A 27,848-nucleotide genomic window follows, 5' to 3' on the forward strand; every position below is an offset into this window, starting at 1 on the left:
TAGTATTTACACTTCAGTTTATTAAAAAAAAATTAAACAATACAATAGTAACTGATGTAGGGTAAATCTGGCACAGATATAATTTAGGTATGTTAGTACATATACATAGAATAATGCATAAATATACAAAGTGTGTCTTATTAAAATTTCGTTTCAAAAATATTTTACCACGTTTCCTTGTGACCTTGAAATGCGTTTAAGTACGTATATTCCTCTAACTAAAAAGTTAAACATGAATTGAATATTATAAAAAAAAAATGTAGATGTATTTGTTTCTAAAGACTTCTTTACACTTTGTTTTTTATGTATGTATATATATCCATATATTTCAATATAAAAAAAATTAAAATTGATGATAAACATTAACATCCCCAGAACAATAGCTTTCATCCAAACTATAATCTTTACCAGTAACTATGGAATTTTATTTTTCTAACAAATGTAATATCAATCATAGACAATACTAATAATGATGATTTTCAACAATCTAGCAAGGAATTGTAATCAAAATATATTGTATATACATTCATAGTCACTTTAAATTAAAATATGTAACGTACAGTATTTCCTTGTGACTTAACAAAGAAAAATCTATTTATGGCCTCATATTACATGGTCAAAACAATGAAATTTTGTTATGTCACTTACTGGTTTTAATACATTGATGTATGTTTCTAATGCACTTGCGAAATTGGGACACAAAGGGAATGAACATCATGATAGTTTAGGCTTGCCATTGGCAGTGGCAGTGGCATTCATTGTTGTATTTGTAGCCATTTCAGCAGCTTGAGCCACTGCTACAGACACTGACTTCTCCACAAATTGTTGATAGACTGGTTTAATTAACTGAACAGAAACAAAAGTGCATTTTCTTTAATATATTTAAGCATAATTTGCAAATTAATGTAAATTTAGTATAAAACAATTACTGATGTTTATATACTCTAGTTTATAAATGGAAAACAATATGACATATATGACATCTAATGATAAAAATTATTATTTAATTATAAATATAACGTTATAACTTTGATAAAATTTATAAAGATAAATGAATTGTGCGTGAAAGTCACTTTTTTTCAAACTGGAATATATGGAATAAGAATTATTTTTATTTCTAAATTAATTATAAGCAAACCCCATACCTTTTGTACATTCGCTCCTGTTAGTATTCAGCTTACATTAAGGAGGAAAAAAAATAGTAACATAATATTAAAGGCAATATTTATATAAGTGAAAAATGTAACACATTAGAAGTAATGAAGATTAGAGTATATAATATATACAGAATATAGAAGATAGAATATATATGCAAATGTTAGAACAGTTCAACTACATTCAAAATGATTTACAATGATCTAGATTGTAATCACATAATTTAGAAGTATTATCAAAAATAATGTTTGTCAGATAATTTAAATATTTAAGAAAAGGGGAATAATAATTTAAACAGGGATCGTATAATTTAAAAATATCATTAAAGGCAATGTTCATGAGATATTGTAAATATCCTGTAAGGGTGAGACTAATAATCTAAACAGAAATTATATAATTTAGAAATACCAAACAAAGTGATATTTGTGAGGTATTGTAAATATTCTGAAAAAAGGGAGGAATAATCAATTAAACAGGAATCATATAATTTAGAAGCACTCTCAAAAATAATGTTTGTGAAGTACTGTAAATATTCAGAAAAAAAGAGAAGAATAATGCGTCAAAGAGGAATCGTATAATTTAGAAGCACTATCAAAAATAATGTTTGTGAAGTACTGTAAATATCCTGAAAAAAAAGGAGGGAATAATAATCTAAACAGGAATCACATAATTTAGGAACATCATTAAAAATAATATCTGTTAAGTAATGTATATATTCTGAAAAAAGAGAAGAGTAGAAATTTGAACAAGGATCTATAATTTATAAATATTATTAATAATAATATTTGTTAGATTATATAAATATCTCCCTAAAAAAAAAAAAAAAAAAATGGACGAATAGTAATGTAAAAAGGAATTGCAAGAACTCAGAGCTAGTATAAGAATTAATGGTAACCATATGGGAAAGGGCACACCTTATCAATTTTGATGACCTTGGAATGTGTTGTCAAGGTCGCTAAAGTCAACATTCGGAAAAATTTCTTTTCTGTACATCTTACCGTCACTCGGCCTTAATTTCTGAAATATTTGCAAAAATACCTCAATACAATTCATGTTAAGATTACACTCTACTCTGAAGTAGGCGGGCATCTTTATATAGTCCAACCTAAGTTTAATTCATTGGTGAAAGAAAACTATTTTTAATATTGTGCAAATAAAAAATAAAAATGAATGGGCTATGGATTGGAGTTAAGTTTAGGTTGGGTCATATAAAAATGCGGTCACGTATTATGTTACATGAATGAAATGTAATAGTAACTAAATTTAATTGAAGCTTTTGTGAATATCTTGGACACGAAGGCCGAGCGGTAATTAAATGTACAGCAAAAAATTGTTCAGAATGTTGTCCTTGACAACATATTTCAAGCTTATTGAAATCGGTGAGGTGTGCCCTTTTCTATATAATTGCCGAAGTAATAGTTGATGTATTTGAATATTTGATACTTCTCAATAATAGAATATAAATGTTCCCAAAAATTAGATATATCTCCAAAACTAAAACGTGTAGAAGACGAAGGTGGAGAAGGAAGTGGAAATGAAATGAAACCATATAAAATTATAAACCATGATGAAGCAGCAGCCACAGCAAGTGTAAGTACAGTGAATAGTACACCCATATCTCGGACCTGTAGAAATCATATGTGGAAGGTATGAATCAGGAAATATGGTGAAATGATGAGCAGCAATTATTTACATTACCCAGTTAATACCTTGCGCTACATACAATACCATCATTAAAATTTAGCGTGCTTAATATTTCAAGTAATATTTTAAATATATGAGATTTTAAAGATAATGCAATTTTTGATATACATATTTTAAGTCGCAAAACTATAAAAAGAACTTATATAAATTTCTATTCATGTGATATAGCTATGTAATGTGAATGATTAAATGTGTGCACAGTACATTGATGTAAAACTGGATACTAATTGAAAGTATCTAATTATACATATGCAAATTACTTCTCATCATTTTAACGCGTGGAATTAGCGTTATTAATAAATAAATTAAGTTTATTAATTTTATAGCTATAGAGATTTTACGGATATCTGTTATACGTAGATAATTAAATATACATTACTTACATTATTCCATAAAGTGTTTGCCACTTCATCTATTACTACCCCAAGTGTGTCGTAATTACCACTGTACCTATATTGATAAAAGAATAATTATAGTTAAATCAAAACTGCAAAGTACTTATGTAAATTACTATTATGTATATACCTAATATATGCCAATAACATGAGGGTTAATATACAGATGCACATGATGAAGTTACAAATATTTGCTAGCAAATATAAGCCAGTAAAAGCAAATACTGAGGATAAAAAGTACATGATGGCAACAATTGCACCATATACTCCTGCGGTTCGTGTTGATTTGAAAACATTTTTACTTTCATTTTGTGCTTTAAAGTGAACAAACGCTTTATCCATATCCTGTAATAAATCATGTATTAACATTTTTAGCATCAAGATGAAATATCAGGTAAGCATAAATTCGAACAGTTTCTCACCTCACATAATTTTTTCATATAGGTTTGACTAAATGCATCTCCGCCCATTTTTCTTTTATTTTGAAATATGCACATAGCTTTATCCATACAACGTGCATGCTCGGTCTCTAAACGTGCTGTTGTTAAATATGGTTTTCTTGATCCACAGACATCTTCCATTAATCGTATATAAAATTCTCTCGCTTCCGTTACCGCAGCCAAATTATTTGCCTCTGCTGTTGCCTAAAAATAGAACGTATACCATAACAAATTCACCAGTAAGACATAGAACTATAAAATTAAATATATAGTAAACGAAAACTTACCACTAACATACTTTTTGGTTCTGGAAGTTCGTTTCCTTTGTAAATTTTCATGTAACTTTTGAAATATTCCAACAAATCCCTTGCTTTCACAAGTTGACCATCGATTTTCTTTGGAACTAAATTCTCTGGAGCTAATAACACCGGTATGAGCATTTTGAGCTGTTCCTTAAATTCTGGTTGAATTTCCGATAATCTACCATCGAAACGAGGATTAGTGGCAATATTCAGGCCTGGATGTGGCATTAGAAAACAAGATATTTCCGAGAAGCAAGACTTAATATGCATTCTCAGATTTTGTAATTCTGGATGTTGTTTGTCGGAGATTTCTAATCTTCTGTTCAGTATCTCTTTTCCACCTTCCGAACCATAAGGTGCTTCGTATGGGTAACTCCAATCTCTCACTAAGAATTGTAACTTCTGGAACGGTGTGACACCGGATTTTTGTAACGCCAGCCTACCATATTCCGTAAAAAGTTGCAAGTGCTGAAGGTCATCCTCTTGGATGTTTTGTGATAGATTATAAATTTGTACGGATGACAACATTGTACTTAGAGCAAACACAGTCGCACAGTCCTTCACTGTCGACTGGCTATCGAAAGCACCTTGTGTATCCATTAAAATCACAGCAACTTTTTCACCGTCCGGTAAGGTACCGCAAAAAACTTTCGACCACATTAATATCCCTGTTGTGTCTCTTTCAGAGCCTCCTTTCCATGAAAATCCACTCAGTGGCTCATCATCTTCGCCCAACCAAGAATCCGTCTGGTTATTATTATTATACTATGATCGATGTTAATTATGCAGCCAATGTTCCGTGCAAGCATGAAAAAGAAATAAAAATAATTATTAGGTTTAGTTTATCTATTCATTTGAATAAGTATTCTAATAAATTATTGGAAACAGTAATTAGACTACGGATATTTGTGGAGGTAATTAAGTAAATGAAACCTAAATAGAAATTTAATCATTTTTATCTGCTAAACATTACAACCAGTGTTTTGAATATTTCATATATATTTGCATTTTATACGCATTCTGTGTATTTTAGTATTTTCAAATTTCCCATAAATCCATTAGAATACCCGCAATCTAACTTATAATTAATATTTCAATTTTACCAGTAATAATAACATACCTGACTGTTCATGTATCGCAAGAAAAAGTCAAGCAGGAAGCTTTTGCCTTTCCTGAAAGCACCTGCTACTGACACAACAACTACACTCCTATTTTTAATATCATCGTCAAGGAGAATTTTTGACAAGGCTTCTTCGTTTAATTCGAAACTATGGTCTGGATGAGCAAGTACGATCTGTACAGGTTGTCCTACATCCGATGTCTTTTTATCCTGACTATCCATTGAAAGACGTTCTATTTTTTCTTGCCAACCAGATCGATCTAGCGAGGTCCAGAAGCGAAAAAACACATTCATTTATAATTACATATCATTTCTAAAGTAACAAACATAGAAAAGATCATTATTATTACACGCTGTTAATGGTATAATAACTTGGTATAATAAAGTATCGTGATAAGGATAAATTAGAAATTCCGGGATATAATTAAATGCCTTAATTTTGTAATTTTATTATTAATCAGATTTTTCTATAAATTCATAGGTCCATCATGTTCAAACGAGCTTTTCGTCACATTTCATCAGAATGATACAGAATCATCATATGACCATATATGTATTTATTTATGCAAAATGTAACGTATACACGATCTTAGGTATTCATCGCTAAACTTTTATAAACATAAGCTTCCAAGTTCTTAGAACTACGTTCGTTTCTTTACCAGATTACATGCATTGTAATAATATCCATTATTGCTAAAACATACGCCAAACAAATGAAAATTACGAGGAATTATAATCAATCGTAAACATTTTGCCATCTTCAAACATTTGTTTTTCCTTTTAAGGATTTTTTAATAAAATTTTTGTCGAAGATGTTTTATATTATCTATTATTATAATTTGAGAATATGAAATTTCAATACATTTTTAAAAACAATTTATACCAACTTCCTACTAACTCCTTGTACAATTGCTTGCCGTTAGATTATTGCGAGAACAGAGCGAAAAAACGAAAACAACGGAGAGGAAAGCAACGTGGACCTTGAACGACCAAAATCTTTTGCCCCGACTGCATACAACAAGGGGGAAATGTAATGTTTAGAGGCCTTGACATAGCTGACATCGTTCCGACATACGACTATATAGGTGTAGTCCACCGCACGTGGCACGAAAGCCAACTATATGAAACCAACTACCATTGCTTACGTCTTACGTGAACAACACGCTGACCTATGCCACGTGATTCGATTCAATTTGACGAGACGACGAGACACGTAACTTACGCACTCGTGCAAAGGATTGATGTCAGAGTCGGATGAAGATAACGATTGAAATATCTAATTAAACAATTATATATAATTCTATCGCGCAACGGAAATTGATTATTGAACGATATTTGATCTGAATTTCTTGTTGTTTCAGAAAAAAGTAAATCTGTTGTAAAAACTACGTTACGAAGAGCTAATGGTAAATATCGAATATAAATTTTCATATAGTTAATAAAATATGGAATAAAATAGATAATTAATCTTATTCGTGGATTTTTCTCTTATTTATCGTTTTTATGTAACAACAACAATATTCGTGAAAAAACTGTATGTAATGGTAAAAAAAGAATGATATCCATGTAAGCGGTAGAAACGTCACACAAAGATTACCATAACGCGTGAAATGATAATTATTACACGGCTTCTAGGTTTCAAGAGTCTTGAACACTTTCGTTTTCCAGCATAGTTTCCATGGTACGTGACTGCACGTAGAACGTGAGATACGTGGAAATTTCTCACGACTCGATTTCCAAGCAGTTTTTATAATTGACGAACGACTATGTACGCATTTGCATTCGCATGAAACGACCATGCGAATTCTAGTCTGGCACCTCGATCGTAAATCGGTTAGTCACAAACATACTGAATACTTCAACAGATCGATCTGCCCTCTTGTAAATGATTATCTATTTCTTTCACTTTGTACACTATGAGACGAAAGTTTGAACTGCAGTTATACAGGGTGGTTGGTAATTGGCGGTACAAGCGGAAAGGGGGTGATTCTACGCGAAAAAAGAAGTCGAAAATATAGAATAAAAATTTTTCGTTTGAGGCTTTGTTTTCGAGAAAATCGACTTTGAATTTTCGCTCGGTACGCGTGCGGTACGTTATAACTCGTCTCGTACGTTATGTCTCGATGGAAAAATAAAAAAAAAAATTTTTATTCTATATTTTTGACTTCTTTTTTCGCGTAGAATCACCCCCTTTCCGCTTGTACCACCAGTTACCAACCACCCTGTATAGTACCTTTGGGTATCAGTGACGATTTAATCGATTTCAACAGATTGTAACGAAGATCAGCAATGATTAATTAATTCATCGTTTAAAAGTATTTCGTTTCTTACGACTATCGACTTACGTAACTAGCTTACGTCGTTATGTCACAGATTTATGTAGCACCGTGTTAAACCTTATTTAAAAGAAACTTCTTTTTGATCTTTCCAGCTTTAAATATATCAGCAAATAAGTACATGAGACTTGTGTCAGATTCATCAGAATTTATCACGATATGATTGTGCGATTAACAAAATTTTCAAGAACCTGATGGAACGGTTAATCATTGTATCTCGATTGAGATATACGTTGCACCCACTACAGACCAAGTAAATTAATTTCTTCGATAACGCGAGATAACACGAGATAATTATTTTAATTCCGTTCGTAATTCCATTCCAAAAAGATCAACGAGTTGGAAATAAGTAGTCGGCTATAAATCTGACGTTTCTAAATACCAGTATGAAGATAATGATATCTTTATATCTTTATTTTATTATCTCGTTTCTTAATTTCTGCTTCTTCACAAATTTTTCATCAATAGCGACCAATAAAAGCCTACTCTACTTTTATCAACGTGCTGTTCATAATTCAAAAAATCGATCAAGAATATTCACGCAATTCATTATATAATATACGAATAGTGACAATTTCAAGCATAAAGAAAACAATTTCGTTTAAAGCGAAGAGCGTTCGAAACGATGAAAAGCGGAGACCATTGGAAAAGCAGCTCCCATGAGTCGTGGAGCGTTTCAATTTTACACGATAGAACGTCTACGAAGGAGCCCCGAGCGATTACTTATTGCGAACGAACGGCCAATTATACTCGCGCGAGCGTTAATTCCACCTCTTCGCCTCTCCTTCCGTCTTCTGTGCTTTAACGCTAGTTCTCTCGTCATCGTTGACGTCGTCGTCGTTGTCGTCGTCGTCGCTGGTGAAATACGCGACGCCGACTGCCATCCACAGCCGCATCGGTGCCTTGCAATCTTGTATTTACACGAATCATTACCGCATTAAACTCGCGAATACAGGGCGTCGAATTTCTCATCTGGAACGGAAGACTCGGGGCGACGCGACGTAGCGAGAAAAACGGAATACGAGAATTTAATTAACAGACGCGCGTCGCCAGCCTCTGCTACACTCGAAAAGAAGAAGGAAATTCTGAAAACGAGATGTTGACTAATGCAATTGGCCTAGTGAAAATGTAGCTCGTCGTGTTTGTACACACCGTTTCCTAGAAAGATTCTGCCGCGCTTTAAAGGCAGCTACAACTGCTTTTCGCGTTAATCGTCGTTATTTTTAAGCAACGCGTATGCCACGTTTTTATCAAATATTTCAAGAGTATCCAGAGTATGTGGGCAATTGCGTGTGTCGAGCTAGATTTAAACGACGCGGAAGTGAAAACCAAAAGTAATTATTATCGAACACGGTAAAAAGTATTATTATCGAGAAAGAAGGCGAAGGTTTGAATCTTCTTAATGTACTTTTAATATTTTGTGAGATGTTGAACTAAGATACCGAACGAGATTCTAAGAACAGATAGTGATAGGCTAACTATAACTGGAATCTCTTACGAGATAAAAACGAATGATCTTTGGTTTAACATTTAGTTGCAATTTTTTCGATATTTGAATTATGTATACTGCACGTTTTCGAAGTTCCATGTAACAATAATGATAATAACAAAATTACAGTCTATATAAATATATGTTTGCAGCATGGTGAAAATTCGATCAATCTTCGTACGAAGTGTTTCTGCTTATACGAGTGAAAATAATTAGAAAGTAACAATTAAAGAGATAGTCCGTATTAATAAGTTTGATTTTCCTAGAAGTCCGTGCGAACGTCAATGAGTAGAAAAACTATTCGAGCTGCGTAAGTGTAAAAAAGCAAATCTATAGACGTTATTAATTAAAAGAAAAAAAAACTGCAGATTGTTGCTATGCTTACGTATTCAACGTGTGAACGCTGGCTGAACGCTACTATTATACACGCTGTATACGTGTCTATATTTTTCTGCACGTTGCAAACCTGTGATAATAGTTTTTGCACCAGATTGCGTGCATCGTAAAGTATGCAAAAGATATATATGTGTAGCGTTTCGTGCGGCATAAGTTATCGGTTGACCGTGGTATTTAATAAAAATTTAAATAATAATCACAGTTCTAAATAAATAATATCGGACTAGCAGGAATTCACAGACAAATGTTACTTTTTTTTCAATATTATGTAATATCAAATATTGTTAATATTAAATATTGTATACTTGGACTTAAAATTCTTAGAAGCTTACGAAGGTTTTGTATGACAATCTATTAAGAATACGCTGTGGTTTAAAGGTCCATTGGGTATGTTTGTAAGACATACTAAAGAATAAGTCAATGAAAGAAACTCACCTTCTTCCTCCCGTTCGTTTGTGTACACCCGTGGAACACGGTTCACGTTTTCATCGAGGGTCGTCATCGGGACTTTCTTGACTGAAAGCAAATTTCGAAACGCATATTTAGTCTATTTACTTCGTTTATGCAAATATTTTCTTCGTAAATAATTTCTATAAACGAACAACGGACGTTAGAACGGAACCAACAAAATAGTCAAGCAAAGATAGATTTTAATCAAAATTCCAACGATCGTCGATCATCGAAGGATTGGAAAGTAAAATTAAAGAGCAACTATTGCATGCCACGCGTAATGAACGTCACTTGTTCAACACTCAGACATTTTCTAAGTTGCTGCTTGTGTATTCGTTTAGCATTACAATGAACTCTGAAGGTCTGCGTTCCGATAAACGATTTCATTGCCGCGAATCTGTTGCGTTGTCGAGGTTTTGGAAACGCGCCAATATCATGTCCAAACTCTCACGTTCGATTAAAACTAAATTCTAGTCGTTCTGAAAAGCTAGTTTTGCGTGTTACATTGTATCTCCTTTTACGCAATTTCGTTATTTACGTATACGCGACGCATTCAAAATTTCAATCCCGTCGAACTCAAGTTTCACGTAGTCGAACGATAGATCGAATGATTTACGTCAATTTCACGACGAGACTGTACTTTGGAACGCGCCACGATCAAAAATATTAGCAAATTATCGACAATTTATGTTCCAATCAAATCCCTGAACTTCATGTACGACCAGTCATTACGTTTCGTATATTTTCAGACCCATCGTTATCCCGATCAAACGTTTCCGTTATCACGAGTTCTTGTTGCGTCTTGCCGCAGCTTTTGACAACAAGCCAATTCCCTTTCCAACGAGCAAATTTTCAGCCTCGATATCTGCCTTCAAACTTCGTTGCCTACGATTTAAGCTCGTTTCGTTTCGCGATTAAATTCCATTCCCGACTCGATCGATGATTCCGCGTCGTACTCGTTGGAACATCGTCTTCCGAAATTTCTGACAAAATACCAATCCCCGGCGGCAATCAAACTTTCGAATACGATTAAACCTAAACCCGTCTCGGTCCGCTATTTAAGCTGGTTTCACGCTGGTCCACGGCGCACCGCGATTGTCGTGTCGATCGATAGCTGCATTGTGACGAGCCTGTTGCGTCCTTGTCCTCGGTGGTCTGACCGGGTCCTTGGGCCTGTTGCTTTGTTCTTCTTGCCTTTTCCAGCTGGACGGTATCTTTCTTTTGTCGCTCATGTTGCCGTGGCTCGTTTTTCACATTCGATGCAACGGCTTCAGCAGCCTCTTCTTTCGGCGTTCCTCACTCGTCGACTGAAAAAGGGAATCGCGAGTCTGCGGAACGAGCGAGAAAACGAGGCTGTACCGACACGCACAGGTGCTCGATGCGCACACGATCCAACACTAACTCGAACATGCCAGCCGACTAGAAATATCCTGCTGTGTGTGGTGGTGGCCAGCCGATGGACAGTGGTCAGACCAGAAGCGGAGGAGTCCACCAGAGTTGGCAGTATCCCACAATCGGTGAATACCGGTGAAACCTGGGTGACGTGCTGTGGCGTGTCACCTTGTATCGCGACAGTAGCCGCGCGTATGACCCAATATTACGCACCGCGGATAGTAATTAACGAGAATCGGCTCGTGGAGATTCGCTCGGATGCCGGCGTCCAGGAATAAACCGACTCGAACGCATGACTTTTAATAATAGATAGTAATTTTACTGATCTCATTTCATAGATTTACGGCCACGATTTGGCGAACGTCATCGTCGAAGCTTTCGTCGCACAGATTACGTTAAAATGTAATTTGTATAGAATGTCAGAATGTTTATAGAAATTTTTTACGAAACTTTGCATAATACATACGATATCTTACAATTGAGTCGTGTCCAATCAGCATTAATGACATTCCCAAATGTTTTACGCAATAAACATAACATTATTATAGGATTTATTTATTCAGAAATATTATAAATTAAAATTTCCAATGATTTCTATCCTATATGATAACTTTTTTATTCACAGATGAATCTATTTACAATGGATTAACCAGGAAACGATAAACTAAACACAGTAATGTGCTGTAACTAAGACAACTAAATGAATAATTCACAACTCGTAACTAATAGTTCACAACTCATAACAACTCGGCAACTCTCTCGACTAAACTCTCGACTCCTCGCAACTTGACTCTCAACCAACGACTTCTCACAATTTGACTCTCGGTTAACGACTGCCGATTAATTCCTCTTTCTCCCTTAAGGATTCCTTTGTCTTTTCTCATAACCCCACCACGTACGTGTTTCACGATCATCATCACGTACACTTTCTTCCGCGTAACTATTCGACCGAAGGACCGACGATACATTGATGGGCCGCTTGGCCCATTGAAGTTTCTCGACCCTCTCGGCCTGTCAGCACTTCGGCTTTCTCGCAACGTTGTTTATAGTTCACTCGCTATTTCTTAGGCAATCTGTCTACGATATTACATTATGTATATATATATACGGAACACGTACGTGGTGGAGGTATGAGAAGAGACAAAGGGATGCTTAAAGGAAAAAGACGAATTAATTAATTTTATATACAGGGTGGTTGGTAACTGGTGGTACAAGCGGAAAGGGGGTGATTCTACGCGAAAAAAGAAGTCGAAAATATAGAATAAAAATTTTTTGTTTTTTTTAATTTTTCCATCCAGACAACGATCTACAGTGAGATGCGCTATAACGAGACGTGATAAAGTGCACGCGTACCGAGCGAAAATTCAAAGTTGATTTTCTCGAAAACAAAGCCTCAAACAAAAAATTTTTATTCTATATTTTCGACTTCTTTTTTCGCGTAGAATCACCCCCTTCCCGCTTGTACCACCAGTTACCAACCACCCTGTATATTGAAAGTTTTATAGTAAATTCGCAAATCCTTTCATCGGCTACTACGTATGTTTTAGAACGTACTTTTGTCGAGATACGATTCCAGTTAGCTGTTAATGTATTGTGACTTTTATAGCGTGAACGTAGATGTTTAGTGTCTGGCCTAATCCGAACGTAATATCACATTTGGCGTGTTTTACCAATGTGCTGTTTTTACTACACTCGAATAAATTATTCGTTAAAAACTGTACGTTATTATTAACATAAACAGTTTGAAGACGTGAATTTTCTAGATCTTTTAAGAGATTATTAGCCACTGAGGAGCGTTTACGCTTTAAGGATACCGTAAACAGTACCGTTTATACAGTAAGTGATAATCGCCTTCGTTGCTCTGGATATAATTATTTACTTTTTGAGATTCTTTAGAACGATTATTCGATTGTCTGTTAATATTGTAATAGATCAGTGTATTATCGAATATTACGAATGAATATTCTCTACGCTTTTTGATAATTCTAGGAATTCTAAGACATTTTAGTGACTATCGATCTCAATAACAATCTTCGTATATACATTACACTTTCAGAATCACTCGAAGCCAATATTTTGATCGTTCGATCCCCAATCCCCGATCAGTCATCGTGTTACGCCGTATCCGGAGATCACTTCGTTATGGAATAATCTAATCCATACTTATCGCGTACCACGGCGTTTATAATGATTTGTTAAATAACGCAATCAAGACAGGCACAATGACACACAAAAGTATACTTTCAAAACATTAAACATTTAATATTTTTTCCGAATATATATGCATGTTAAGCTAGAAAAATTTACCGAATGTCCAGCTGCATAAATTGTAAAATACAAATTACACAATAAAAAGAAAAATATATACATATATGCACTACGTAAAGACCACAGATAGAAGATACGATAGTCATATGTTTTCTCTTTCACACGAGAGTAATTTTAAAATACAATATCTTGTCAACTTATCACATTACCAAAACTATTTTTGGTAATTATCGATCATCCACTATACCGATTTCGATGATCTTTGAATATGTTATAGAAACCAATATTTTGAACAACTTTTTCTTCTACGTATAATCGCCGATCGACCTTAGTTTCCGAGATATTCGCAAAAAAACTGTCAGTACCAGTACCCTGAATTCTGCTTAAAATTGTACTTCCGCCGTAGCGTATGCGTAGGTATAGTTGGCAGCCGCTTCACGACAGCCGAATAAAACGGCACCTAACCCAAATCTATATAAACTATAAACAGAAGATAAGAATTAGGTTTGGTTTACGGGCCACGTTATAATATTTACTGGGACGAAGACGAATGTTTAGGTTCTGCTGTTTTGATTAATTTGATAGGACACTCGCAGTCTAAAAACAACAAAACTTTGTCTTTTCCTATTTTGGATTTTTCTTACAAATCTATTAATTAGAAGAAAATCTCTGGCGACTAATACACGAACAACCTGTATATGTGTATACCTTTTTCCTCTTTTTTTCGGAGGATAAACGCAACCTTAATGGTCTCTTTGTTCGGGTCTGTTTAACTCGGCATGGATCTTGGTTAAAATCGCGGATAGTTTTTGAACATATCGTTCCGATTCCATGTAACTCTTTCCGATCGGTGGATCTTCAGGTTCGTTGCCGAAGAAGATTCCAAGTATTTTAGCTTTGGAACCGACAGCGAATGAAAGTTTGGCCAAGCTGAGCGAAATCAGGTTAAGGGAGATTCGGTCGAAATTCCAGTAAACATTTGGTGCAAGTGCAATGGTAAACACTGACCGTATAAACGGCTTCGATAAATGGCATTGACCTATACTTGTTCGACCTGTTCTTTCTAACTTACCGGTAAGTTATCAACGACGATAGTTCCGTTAGTTTTCATATTTTTCGTTATATGCTCGAGCTAGTTAAAATCGTTTTCTATTTTGTCTCTTTCGCGCTCGATCCTTGAGCCATTTTTTTAAATGTCTGCCTTAAAATCAATTTTCATTGGTAATGAGACATGGATAATTCCGACGATGAAAAAAAGTATATTTGCAAATACAACATGTTTTCCTCTTGTTCGTAAAACACATTGATAGAGCCTAACAAAAAACCAAAGGGATTCAAAAGAACAGGATACTTTACTATTATCTTCTCTAAAATAAAGAATGGATAACGATAAATTTCTATTTTTTCCCTCGTTTTTCCGCTTTATACGAGATGACGATAAACATTTAGAGAATCCAGCTGACGATGATCATCCGCACGCTACAACAGTTACGATTCTGCCATCAATGTTTGCTTATGGTTGTTTCATCGTAAACACAGGTCATAAACTGGCAAAATACAGGATCAAAAAAGATGCTGTTTGTGACAGATATTATGTCGGCGAGTAAATTACAATTCTCCAACCGTCTGATAGTTGTCGTGACTCTACGACGAATGGATGTCAGTGGCTAGATCATTGGATGTTAACATTCTGCGTAGATATTTTACGCTCGGTGTCTACTTCTAATTCCCTTCAGGTAGCTTTACTTCAATTTTACGCACCGTAGAAAAGAACGTAGGAAAAGGAAGGAGGAAGGAGAAAGAAGGAGGAGAGAAGAAATCAACCGTCGAGTATTATCGTTTTGCTCTCTGGCGCGCGGCGATCGATCGGACAAGTGATCGATTTGCTCGCGTTGCACATCATAGAGTAACAGGTTAATGCATACCAAAGCGAAGTGGAATATATCGGTCATGCATAGTCATAGACGGGAAAGTGGATGAATAATGGCTTGTAAAAGTGAAATACAAACAGAAATATAAAAGAAAAAAAAAAATAAAAGAATAAAAAAAAAAATGGAAAAAGAGGAGAGAAAGGAAAATTATAAAGTAGTTTGCAAGTCTTCCTTTCGACAGGATTGCGCAAAAATGATAGAGAGTAAATAACTGCAACATTCGTAATTACGAGAGAATGATAGGAATATACGAAAAAGCGTAAAACGAGCGATAACGATAATTTAAAAAATCCAAACAGAACAAAATAAAAAATATAAAATAAAAAAATCAGATTTGATAATTCTTTAGCTACACGATACAATTAATATGTTTACAAATAGAAATCGTTCTTATCTCTGTATCATTTGTTTCGTAATCTGCAATAGTAAAACTAACGTACGGCGAAGCAATCGATGATGACAAAGTAAGCAAAAATTGAAGTACTACGATTATTGAGCAGTAAGCAAATATTTGTGTAAAATGAATAGAGTGGATGTTCAATGTTCGAGTAAACACGTATTAATTTCCTCGTATGATCTCGGTCTTTTATAATGTTTACTTAAAAAAATTTGGGGAAGAAAGGTAATTGGCATAAAACAATATTTTTCTATCTTATATCTACATATTATGCATATTCCTGAGTACGCTGCGATGAGTTGCAATCGTTTAAGCATGAGAATCATATTGTTCGACTTTTAAACTATTTGACCTTTGAATTATTCTGTTTTGCATCGTCAATTTTTATACGCGATCACGATATGACGTTAGCTGTTATGACAGAAGTAGAAAAAAAGAAATGAACAGAATCCGAGAGTTATTTAGCCGAGGTATATCGCTGAAGGTGATTTCCAAGGTGCACGAAAGTGAAATTTAATGGCAAAAATAGTGAAATTTAACCTTCAGAGTCAAGTTTAATCCCCGGCTGTTATCGTTGAAGCGTAGATAGCTATAATTAATAAATCACATTTCGATTAGACTCTTTAATTTTAGTTTATACCTTTTAGCTGTAAATTTCAGGCGATTTATATCGTACAACATATATTATACGACATAATTGTCGATGTTCTTTATCATATAAAATATGGAATGTAAATAAAGCGGAAATATTCTAAAGACAAGTAACCCAACGCAAAATGCTAGTCAAATACAACTAAATAACAGTTGATAGAAAGTTAAATACAAGTAAGCAACAGTCGGCAGTACATTTTTTCGCTACTTATTTTTCTAGAATTTTTAAATATACGTTGACGAGCGAAAATTACAATTCAAGAATAAATTCACTCGAAAGAGTAGTAAATTAAAGTAGTAAAAAACTAAAAAACAATCCTCTGACAAATTATTTTATCGCTATAAAGAAGGAATACACAGACACTTCGTATTATACATATATACAAATTCTACGCACACAGATTGATATTTTCAAACTCTAATCTTTCGTAAATGTATAATATTTCAAAAAATCGAAAAGGAATTATCGTTATCGGAGAGAACATTTTATCAAAAATGCAGCGTCCGAAGACGCTAGGTGAGGTCACCTACCTGAGCGACGAGAACAGAAGGTATAGCTGCATGCAACATAGAAACAAACGTACCACTTAACCAGACGGCAACGTCAAAAAAACTGACGCGTTCTCCTTTCTAAAAACACGTGTGCCTGTTCGTGATACTTCATTATTCACGATATCCCCGTTTAGGTTGTTTCGGCGTTCGCTCGCGTTTCCGCGAACGTTACCGATTTACGAGCCTCGACCGAACAAGAAGAATCGCAATCAAAGCGACGCGTCAGCGTCGTCGGCTGCTTCGGCAGAACTTTTAGATCGGTGCACGGTTAGCGGCAGCTATAAAACTGCGGAGTTAACGATCGAATCCGTGGTGCACCAAGTTACGATGTGCTTTCATGGCAGGATATTTATTTAAGAAACCATCCCTCTCCGTATCAGTGTTTCTCAACCTTTTACGAATCGTGACGTTATTCCAGTATAGTAAATAATCCGCAAACCTTTAGTATATTATGTACATAAGAAGATATTTTCAATAGGACAAAGGAAATGCATTAAGCAAATTAAGGCAAATACATTCAACGTAGTTCTCTTACAATGTGATTCTAATCTGATATTTAATACAACGGTTTCAACAGAGTGTAAGCGTATATGTAGATGGTAGGAGAAAAACACGATAAAATACATTTTTGTTGATATTATGATTTTCGTGCTGCTTCGTAATTAAACGTAGCAATGTTAATGCGACGTAACTCAGAAAGAAAACAAACCTGTTAGATTAAAAGAACGTAGATCTAATAACAACAATAATAATTAACGAATTTCTCAAAATTTATGGCGATTGTCCAAAAACGTAGAGTAGCAAAATAAAATCAGGCACAGACGTAACAGGAAAATTCGACTACTTTTCATTTATAAAGAATCGATGTTACGATAGTTATTCTAATAATAGTTAATAATATTATAAGAAACCCATATTGAAAGAAACAAATGCTGAAAGTCTTCGTGATGGAGATTTCTACAGAAAATATTCTCTATAAAGATAATTGTAGATAAAAATAACTTCTGGCAAGACATTCTGCAACCCCCTTGGGGGCAGCGCTGCACAGGTTGGGAATCCGAGCTCTATATATTCTACGCCTCGTTGCGTGATCCCTAGTCCCGCACGAACGCAAATGTTTTACGACAAACGAGGTTTACGGATGGAAAAAACCGAAGTGTATGTCGTGATGGATCAAGAAGAAGGAAGAGTAACGGGACAAGACGAACGAAGAAACGAGAGCTCGATCGTATTCCGGCTAGTGACTCAGGATTATTATGCCTCCTTCAACCACCTGAACTATCGTTAATCTCCCCAGGCTCGGCTATATCTCCTACATGGGTTATTTATATTTCCAGCAGCGTACGCTAGCAAGTAACTACGATTCGCTTCGAGTTTATGCTGCGCTGTTTGGTTATGCGTTTTCCAAGAAACAGGCTAGCGCATCTATCGGACAGATTCCCTGGTGGCAGCGCTTCTTCGAGTTGCCATTGGGGAAATTGAGGTTAACAATGTGGCCAAGAAACTGGTTAACAGTGTTGAATTAAGAACCTTACCTACGTGCTGGTTGATTACTTCCGCAAATGTCAGCAAAATGTGAACGACATTTGCGTAACAGCGTTCTATAGCATAGCTGTGGCGCGTAATTAGCAATAAACGTTCGATTGTTCGCTTTTGTACGAGGAACGCGATACGGAGGGCCTCGATATTATAAGAAAGCGAAGCGAAAGCTGCGTATAACGTAATTGATCAGCGATAAGGCGATGAATTCACTGGTCCTGTTTCTCTCCGCCGTTTGTACGTGACTACGTTCATAGAAGCTAGAAAGTCACGGAATAATCGGAATGTCAACTTTATTATCGTCGTGAACGATCACATAGAAAGGGAGATCACTAGGAACAAGAACGAGTTGGGAACAAGATATGAAAAAAAAAAAAAAAGAAAAAAAAACGAAATATCATGGTCTGTCCCTTTTTCCTATTCCATAATAGACATGGTTCGTTCGTAGAAGCAGTCGAGAAGAAAGAACGAATTTTTCGTGGTGCATGGTGGCAATGTAGAAGAATACATCAGTGATCACGTGCAACTGCCCTTACACGCGTTTTACTGCGTTCTCCAACTAACTCAATCTCGTCTTTACCGCGGCGCGTATAAGAAAAATATGGCCGGTTGAAAAATGCCGCTGTGATCTCGCGGTTAAAAGCGAGAGGCAGAGGCAAAGATCGCCCGAGACATTGCAGAGTCTGGAGAGACCACGCGTTTACTCGTCTTACGTATCGAGCAGAATCGAGGGTCGCACTTTTATTTTACGACGGGAATGTGCGTTTCGCTATTTGAAACGTTGGACGACGTTATCCCGGTCGCATAAAAATCTTTTATGGACTAGTCGCAATTCCACCGGGACAGACGTTCAATCGTTTACCTTGACGCGGTAGTCGAACGAAGGGACAAAGAAAAACGGAGACGAGGAATTGTGTGTTTTTCAGAGGAATCGCGCTCCGGTTTGCACAGCGTGGATATCGTCTCCGAACTCGCTTGAGCGAATAATGCGAGTTTAATCAACGAGCTACGGAAATACGTGAGCGGCCAATGAAGTGAATTGGATGGATCCATCGCGATGTGGAGCACGCGTGCGTGTACTTTGCCGTGTATTGGTACACTCTAGAGGAGAAACTCTTGGTATTAGTCTTATTGGATTGCGACAAACGGATTCGCGAGGTCCTCGCTGGCAATTGACATAGTTCCCATTCGTTACCAGATCTCGTCTTTCGCTAATTATCGATCGGAACTAAGCGCTATTCGGCTATGGAAAATGATTTCGTTTGATACTAATGCACTTTCTTTATGTACGTTCTCGACGTATCAATTGATATAGAAAGTTCGCTCAAGCAATTTCGTAATTACCAGATTGTGCTATAGATGTTTAGATGCTGGATGTTTACGTATTTAAAAAAGTATGCAAAGAATAAAAGAAATCCACATTCAGTATGTATTTCTTTAATTGCGTACATAAAGATATAAATTTGTATAAACATCTGCAATCTAATAATGATACTACGTTGCTAACTGGAAAGTGACGCGTTCAAAAAGCTATTTTCGAACATAATAATATAATATATTATTAATCAAATTTCCTAACGACAAGAGTGATACTCATAAAATGGGATCAAATATTTTTATCACTTTCGGTTTATAGTTACAAAGAACCCACAGTGATAACTCGAAACACGTTTTTCAATTCGATCGACTTTCGTAGTAAAAATTGTAACGATGAAGAAAATTTAGATTAGAGAAAAACGTATCGCATAATAACACCTATTGTTCATTACCAATTCAGTTATCGGGACGATATCATAAATGATAACAAATGATTTACCTAAATGAACTTCTTTTATTGATTGATATTATTTATGAGCTTCTTTTATCAAACGAGTGGTTCTGTTTTCTTTTCTACATATTTTATACTTCGTTACAATTTATCTTACATTTTTGCTTTCTATTAAAAAAAATTCGTTGTTGATTTATCATTTACACGACCCAGTTTGGAAAATCACACGTTATCGATTATTATTACGTATTTGCCGCCTCGCAAAGAGAACTATCGATTGAATTATCGATGGGAGGGAAACGAAAAGACCCGTTTTCATTGGACACGTAAACCTATCGATAGAATTCAATAAAACACGCGCTGTGTCGGGCTGAATAGGTATGCCAATACACAGCTCTCATTTCCAATCCTGAATATCGGGGCTCTGCATAACGCAATTGCTTTCGAACTCCGGCCTGCTTGTTTCCACCTGTTTCATTGTCACGGATTTCATTTAACGCGAAATAATGTTATAGCCCTCCCTCGTATAACGTATCGCCGTTCTTGGCCATTCTTTGGCCCCTGCTCGTTCAGAGGGATAACGTTTTCCCCAAACTTTATAGCGGGTACAATAGACAGTTTAACGTTATTGTGCATTTATACACGATGAAACGTAAGCATGATTTTATGTACAAATAGAACACGTGGAAAAGATGCAAAGAAATGTAAAAAAAAATTCTATTCGACATTTTTTCATATTGGTTAATAGAACGAAAAGAAATGATCCGTAAAGCGTGTCACGAAAGTGTTTGCAAATATCTAATCGGCATGATATCGAATGTTGTTTGTAAATATTTAACAAGTATCATTTGTATTAAATGTTTAATGATGTGATCGTAGATAGAAGAAGATATACAAGAAAATAAATAAATATTGGGAAGAATTTTTTAATATTTGAATTCGTGCTTTACGAACATTCCCTATATACCGGTCATTAATTCGAGGTCATTGCCTTCGACATTAGTTCATCGTATATATTTTGCATTCAAAGGAATATATGCCACAATATACTTCCTGGTTATATGTATAAAGAAGAATTTGTGGACGGTCAACGACATGTGCGTAAATTAAGCAATAAAAATGAGTAAGGATAAAGCAAGAACGCTTATCAGGTCATGTGAATTAAAGTTAAAAGAAGTATTCCAAAAATTGAGTTCAGGATTTGAAAAGCACGGTAATTTCAAAAGTTATATCATTTCGTTATATTAAAATTTGCAATAAAATATTAAAGTGAGAAGAAAATTTAAAATACAAAAAGTCATATTACTGCGATTATTTAGTTTTTAAATTCATAAATAGTTCTCGAAACTATTTGTCATAATTGAAAGTCTGATATCTGAGACATTTCATCATAAAATTGCAGTAAATAATATTTTCCTAACAAGAGTTCAATAAAATGGGACATACATTTGTAATTCTAGGACAAAATTTGTAAAATTATGTAATAAACAAGAAAAATAATTGAAAATTGTAAAAAATATATCGTGTAATTTAAATGTAAGAATAAGATTATTATAAATTAAAATAAATTTGTCCTGTGTATGGTTTCCTAATCATTAGTATTACTATGCTTAGATTACTCTGAAGAGAATATCCGCTTGTTGACGCAGCATAAATACTATTCTACAAAGCAGTAACAAGTGAAATAGCTGGTAATTCTGCTGAGTAATAACAAGCAAGGACGAGCATGTCAGTAACAGGCACAGTTTGAAATTCCCTCGTTTTAAGAAACATAGTTGGAAACTTTTCCAGAAGGCGGCAGCACATACGTGCCATGCTTTGAGGCTACGTCATCCTCCTTTGACAGAATATCACGTTACTACACATGATTATGCATGCATAACAGGCTATTACATTGTTTATACTCTATCATGTAATTGATATAAAAGATCAAATCGTCATATATTACTAATAAAAAAATATTTACGATTGTACTTTAACCTCTACAACCACCAACGTTACTTAACACATCCATTAAAGTTTTCACTCTTGCAGCGTATATTTAGTCTGGACGCAACAGTTACGAAGCAATATATTCGTTAGCAATGCGTACACGTTGTAATTGACGAAGTTAGAAACACAGGATTTTCAACAATGATTTACATTGCTTGTGGCAGCACTTCTTACAAATTGTTCATTATTTTAACATATAACGATTCCCCACTTAATCAGAATTAAATTAAACTAATAAGAAACGTTTATATTCATCCTATTAAGCTAGAAATGTAGTTAAACAGTTGACAAAACGTCAAAAAAAGAGCACAAGGCATAACGGAGAGCGGTTACATCTGGCGCATGAGCTTTCAGAGTACATTTCAATGATTATTAAACACATTTTATATCGTCGTTGTTATCCCTTGAATTTTCCTTCTTTTATTATCATAAAATATTAAAAAATAATAGCAGTACTTACCCACATACGATCTGCTGTAATTGCCACTCTGTTTACTCTGCTGAATGTCCGCCATAATGGAATAGGAATGACGCCACTTCCGTAACTGCGTGCAACTGCTTTACTACGTAGGTTAAAACGAACTTTGTCGCTAACTTTTACTTGTTCATGACAATTACGCGATATATTTGATAGTGAGACGTTTATTGAATGTAAATGCAAAGAATAATATTAACGAAAGTGAATCGCTTCTCGTGGGAAAGAACGGTAACCTCTTCCCACGAGTGCTTTTACTCTCGTTACACCGAACAATAACAGTAGATTTCAAACTTCAAACAGATAATCAATGAGATTAGATACATATCTAAAAATAAACTTCCTCTTAAGGCTAGCTTTTCGTCGAGAGCGTACTGCTTTTTTTTTAATTATGTTATAAAATGATCGATAGAGTTTTATTCTTATAAGTGAAACTTCACATTCCTATTTCAACTTTCACTAATTACAACCGGTTTCTGAACGTTCAATTGCTCAAACTAGATTTGACAATTTTATCGATCACCTATAAGAATCGAGCGATATTAAATTTTATGAGTATAAACATGCATATTTGAAAACGAATTCTATTTTAACAGTACATACAAGTAGATATATTTGAAGAGACTTGCGATACTAAAAACTATATACGTATAACTATAGTTTATAGTTTTTAACATACCTTCTATTAATTTTAACGATATAAAGAATGTTTCATCTAGTTTCTTCTCATAAGAAAAGATTACAAGTCCGTCAAAGTTTGTTTAACTACTCACAACACGAAACGACAAAAGCTTACGATAAGATGAAAAACAAGAATGTGTACGATACGAATGTTAGACTCCGTGTTTACTAGTTTGGGAGCGCGCAGCCGTCCTGAAGCCATCTGATTCGTGGTTTCGGCGAAGCGCGGCACTACTTTCGCCGGCGGATGTGATTTGATCCCGGCAGTTGCACGGTCGTAGATTCCCTATGGTGGAATGTGGATGCTGTGCGCGGTGGTTTGTTTCGTACGTGAATTTAGATTCGTTTTGCTGGTGATCGAGCGTCCGGACCCGTCGACCGAATCGCCCTTGCAATCTGGCAGCCGTTTCGCGTGACGATGCAGCTTGACAGAACGTACGTGCGCATTGACAATTACGCGCGAATCAGCGTACAGTGGTCGAGCACGGGTTAGTAAACAAATGACAGAACGGTGGACGAGAGGGAGAGTGAGAGAGAGAGAGAGTGTGTGTGTGAGAGAGAGAAAGAAAGAGAGAGAGAGAGAGAGAGAGATAGAGTGAGGAAGGGAGCGAAACGAAACACTACCGTACCGTTCCAGCGCGAAACAGTGGCGCAACATTGTGCCTTTCGATTCGCGTTGTTCGATTTCTTCGGTCATTAAGGGAACGCCAGCCCATGCGCTTTTCAGCTGGTTGACGCGCGTGGAACGTGTTCGTGCATTGTCGCCGTGACGTCAAGTGTCACGAGTCTGTGTTTCCCAAGTGCCAAGTACATCAGCCGCGTGCCAGCTGCATATTCAGCCTGTCAACTTTGTTTGGGTTTCTTTCGACAACATCCACCGAATTCGTCGTCCCCATCTCTAGCAAGTGTTAAAATATACACATACGCATGCACAACAAGTTAACGACATTGTGCGCGAATTCGTTTTGGTGTAAGAACGTTCGAAAACACGTTCACGCGGGTGATGCTGCATTCCGTTTACGACTGAAACGCGAGTGGAACTTTCATACCGGGGCCCTTTAAATGTAAGTGGTCGAGGGCAACTACGTTTACACGCGTGGTATATCTACAAACACAATAACGGTAGTTCTCGTGTGCCGGCTAGCAAGGCATTTAAACTTTGACAAGTCTCGATTTTTTTTTCGACCCGCTTTAGTATTATTTGAACGTCTTTCGCGTATTATTCGTTGTTTTGAACGTATCGGACTTGCGTTTTGCTCCCAATGCCGGCAGCGTGCAATCGCGTTCGCATCGCCCGTAGCCACGAGAACGAGATCGTCAAGTTCGATCGCGATTCACGGTGAGACGTTCTGATCGTTTTTCTTCCGCGCTATTTACGTGCCATCTCTTCGTCTTTTTCTGTCGACTTTGTCACGCTTTGAGGTTAGAAAATTATGTAATATCAAACGAACACTGAACTTGCCTGGCTCGGAATGTGGGATTTGTTTGCAGTTTTCAGCGGGACCTACTTGACTTGGTGAGTAATTTCATTCTATGTTTGTTGACCTTCGAGAAGCGAATTTTTACTCAATTCCTTATCCATATCGTGAGAGTATTAAAGATGGTTGGTAAATTTTGTCATACCACTGTGAAGTTGACGTTTATTACATTTTGTATAATATAAGGGATTGATTAAATTGTTCATTTGTTATTTTGACAATACATGTTCGTTATAATGCGGAACATAGTAAATAATATATTTAATAATATACGATACTTTGGAGTAAGTTACTTATTACAATATACAATATCTTTTGGAGTAACTTAATTATAAAAAGAGATAAGAAAAAAGTCGAGTAGTTTTTTAAACAGTTGATGCTTAAAATTTGTTCAAACAGTTCTCTTTGAAAAGAAAAAATATGACATGGTCGTAAAGATAAAAACTATCATTAATCGTATGTCACGTACTGCGTCCACTCATTTATGAACTCGTTTCGTGAAAACATAGTCATCAGTCGTCACGCATAATATTTTGTCACGGATGCGTAGGATTCTGATACTTTCGCGCAGTGTTTGCTTGAGCAACCGTGAAATTCGAGGCGATCTAATTTTCGCGTAGCGCGTGCAGTCGTGTCACGTCTCGGAGTGGTAATGAAGGACATTTCGTAATTGTCGATGCGATTAATTAAATCCCACCGCGCACGATGTTAGTCCGAGGCGAATATCCGAAAAGATCAAATAACGTATATCTCGTAAGGTCGACTTCACATTCCTCTGCATTATCTTTGTAGTCTTTGTTCTTATTCTTATCGTACAGTAACACAGTATTATCATTGATTTAGTTTTGATGACGCTTCACTCTTTCGTTCGATATTCTACATAAATCGTTCGATAAGCCAGTCGTGAAGCAACAAATTCTTCAATAAATAAAAAAACCTCTGAAAAATTGTATCAATCGAAATACAATAATATATAAATTCTGTGCTTAATTTTCGATCGTTGTTCTTAAATTTAGATTAAGTTACTTAATTTTGGAGTACTTCATTTTAATTTCTATTTCGCGCTTTAAATAAATAATAATGATTAATAATAATAATTGAAATAAATAGTAATGCTCGAAATAAATAAAAATCAGATAGGGCAGAATCAGGCGAATATATTAGACGAGATAATACTCACCGTTTTCGTGTTGTTCTAACAAAGAATCGCATATTTCATCGGTCGTTATTTCATCAACATTTATCTTCATCGGTGGTCTGTCACATCGTTCATTATCTTCCAGGTTGAAATCTCCATTATTGTATCTTCTAATCCACTTTTTAATGGTATGTTATCATCATAAATCACCATACATATCACAAATTGTTCCTCTTACTTCTTCTATACTTTTATAGTATCGATTCATTTTCACATTTAACACGGGAAATGTATATGTATCGTGTTCGCTCATCCTCAGAAGGACTTTACTCGTAGAAAATTGAATAAGAACTGGTTGATGTTGCAGATGAACCATTCTAAGACCTTATTCGTCGTAGCTAGCATATAAGCATTAATTTGAGATAATACTTCTTGAAATGCAAACGCGTTTAAGACGAACGATCTTATTCCTCTACATAATACACTTCACGAGATAAAAACGTAACCTTCTAAGAATTTGCTACACGCACACACACACACACACGCGCGCGCGCACGCACGCGCAAACGTATTCGTAATACATATGAAATTAATTGTAAAAGACGGAAAGTTTTATTTGGTCGAATTGGACGTGAAAAATATCGGTGCGCTGGAAATCAGCGACTCGTAATTATCCCGCCGCTTAATTACACCGGCGTGTTTTTCGGGATGAACGGGTGGCGGTTGTCTTTTTAGCCGGCAAAACTCGGAAAAGGAATTCTCGCGGTGTGTCTCGTTTTTCAACGGGTCGGCCCTTTCACTTACAGGCTCATCAATCTCCCGCTAGTTTTTCCGACGTGTCAGTGTTACCTATGGGAGCTCGTATGCAGTCACGAACCCTCATCACCGGCCGTTTCTCTTTCCCTTTCTTCCTCAAGCTTTCCGGTTCTGTTGCGCAACTTATCATTATCATATGTATCTCGTGCACGCAGCATCGAGGCACTCGGCAAACAGCAACGTGTATCTAACTTTTTGCCAATCTTCGTTCTCGTTCGCGAATGATGTTTTGCTTGAAACAAGTGGTTGGTATCGATAGATAGTCGGTTGAAAAGTGTACGTCGAAGAATGGTTCAGTCGGTTTACCTGTTGGTTAAATAAAGTAGCATTCTGATCCGCGTTACGTGGAAGTACGAAGTTGCTATAGTTTGTATTATATTGTATGTAACGGCACATGAGTCAAAGGATAATACAAATCATGTTGTTGTTTTGCCTCGGAGTATCAAGACCGTTAGGTTACAAGTAATGTAAGAACAAATAATCTCCGGGCAAAACAATGTCGCCACTACATACAACCGTCAAACGTAGACGAATTCGAATTTTCCGGTTTTCCCCCGACCAGTATAAATAAACGGACGCGATCGCAAGGAAAGAGTTACAGTCGGTTGTCGATCAGTTATCAACGAATTATCGGCGATCTAATTAACGAGTCAATAGCGATCCTATTTTACGACTTATACACTGTCTCAGCGAATCGGTTGGTACGAGCGTCTTTGCGAGCATTATCTGTATACTAATTTATCATTTTAAATATATTCGACGGTTTCAACAACGAGCAATCTTGTCCATTAAACCTCACCGACCAACCGCCCTCTACACATAAACCTCTACATGTATATTATATTTTTCTATACTTTTTTGCTACAATCCGGGTCCCATTATACGATAGAATTAATATTATTAAAGAAATTTTAATAATCGCAAGTTTTAAGTTACCAATATCGTTATTATTGTTTGTTGGTTTAGTTAAGATTTTGTAAAGT

At 35.8% G+C, this 27,848-nt stretch overlaps 3 protein-coding genes across 13 annotated transcripts in view; 1 reads left to right on the forward strand and 2 right to left on the reverse strand.

The window, feature by feature from the left end:
- On the reverse strand, nucleotides 1-27,182 carry atl (atlastin GTPase). Of its 8 annotated transcripts, XM_069125998.1 has the most exons (9): nucleotides 10,878-11,294; nucleotides 9,773-9,853; nucleotides 5,117-5,376; nucleotides 3,982-4,761; nucleotides 3,677-3,898; nucleotides 3,385-3,599; nucleotides 3,243-3,309; nucleotides 2,719-2,780; nucleotides 1,146-1,176 (listed from the first exon to the last, which is right to left on the reverse strand). In XM_069125998.1, the coding sequence occupies exons 1-9, from the start codon at nucleotides 11,017-11,019 to the stop codon at nucleotides 1,173-1,175; spliced, it is 1,833 nt and encodes a 610-aa protein (XP_068982099.1). In that variant the 5' UTR covers nucleotides 11,020-11,294; the 3' UTR covers nucleotides 1,146-1,172. The 8 variants fall into 8 exon arrangements, with proteins under 8 accessions (XP_068982096.1, XP_068982099.1, XP_068982093.1 ...); XM_069125995.1 differs by lacking the exons at nucleotides 1,146-1,176; nucleotides 2,719-2,780 and adding an exon at nucleotides 1-846 and having other exon boundaries at nucleotides 10,878-11,280; XM_069125992.1 differs by lacking the exons at nucleotides 1,146-1,176; nucleotides 10,878-11,294 and adding an exon at nucleotides 26,899-27,182 and having other exon boundaries at nucleotides 2,522-2,780.
- LOC138186288 (uncharacterized) overlaps nucleotides 1-27,848 on the reverse strand; it is a 356,044-nt gene that overhangs the window by 48,254 nt on the left and 279,942 nt on the right. The gene's annotated exons all lie outside the window — the stretch shown is intronic.
- Nucleotides 23,669-27,848, forward strand: part of LOC138186276 (zinc finger protein 541) — a 589,272-nt gene continuing 585,092 nt past the window's right edge. For 2 of the 4 annotated variants that reach the window (XM_069125954.1, XM_069125953.1), the window contains exon 1: nucleotides 23,670-24,949. The gene's annotated coding sequence lies outside the window, so the exon portion shown is untranslated. Of the gene's footprint in view, nucleotides 24,950-27,848 lie in introns of all 4 variants that reach the window. The other 2 variants (XM_069125955.1, XM_069125960.1) reach the window with 2 other exon arrangements.

This window comes from Bombus flavifrons, chromosome 13 (assembly GCF_040668555.2).
Source record: "Bombus flavifrons isolate JBK064 chromosome 13, iyBomFlav1_principal, whole genome shotgun sequence".
NCBI classification, from domain to species: Eukaryota; Metazoa; Arthropoda; class Insecta; order Hymenoptera; family Apidae; genus Bombus; species Bombus flavifrons.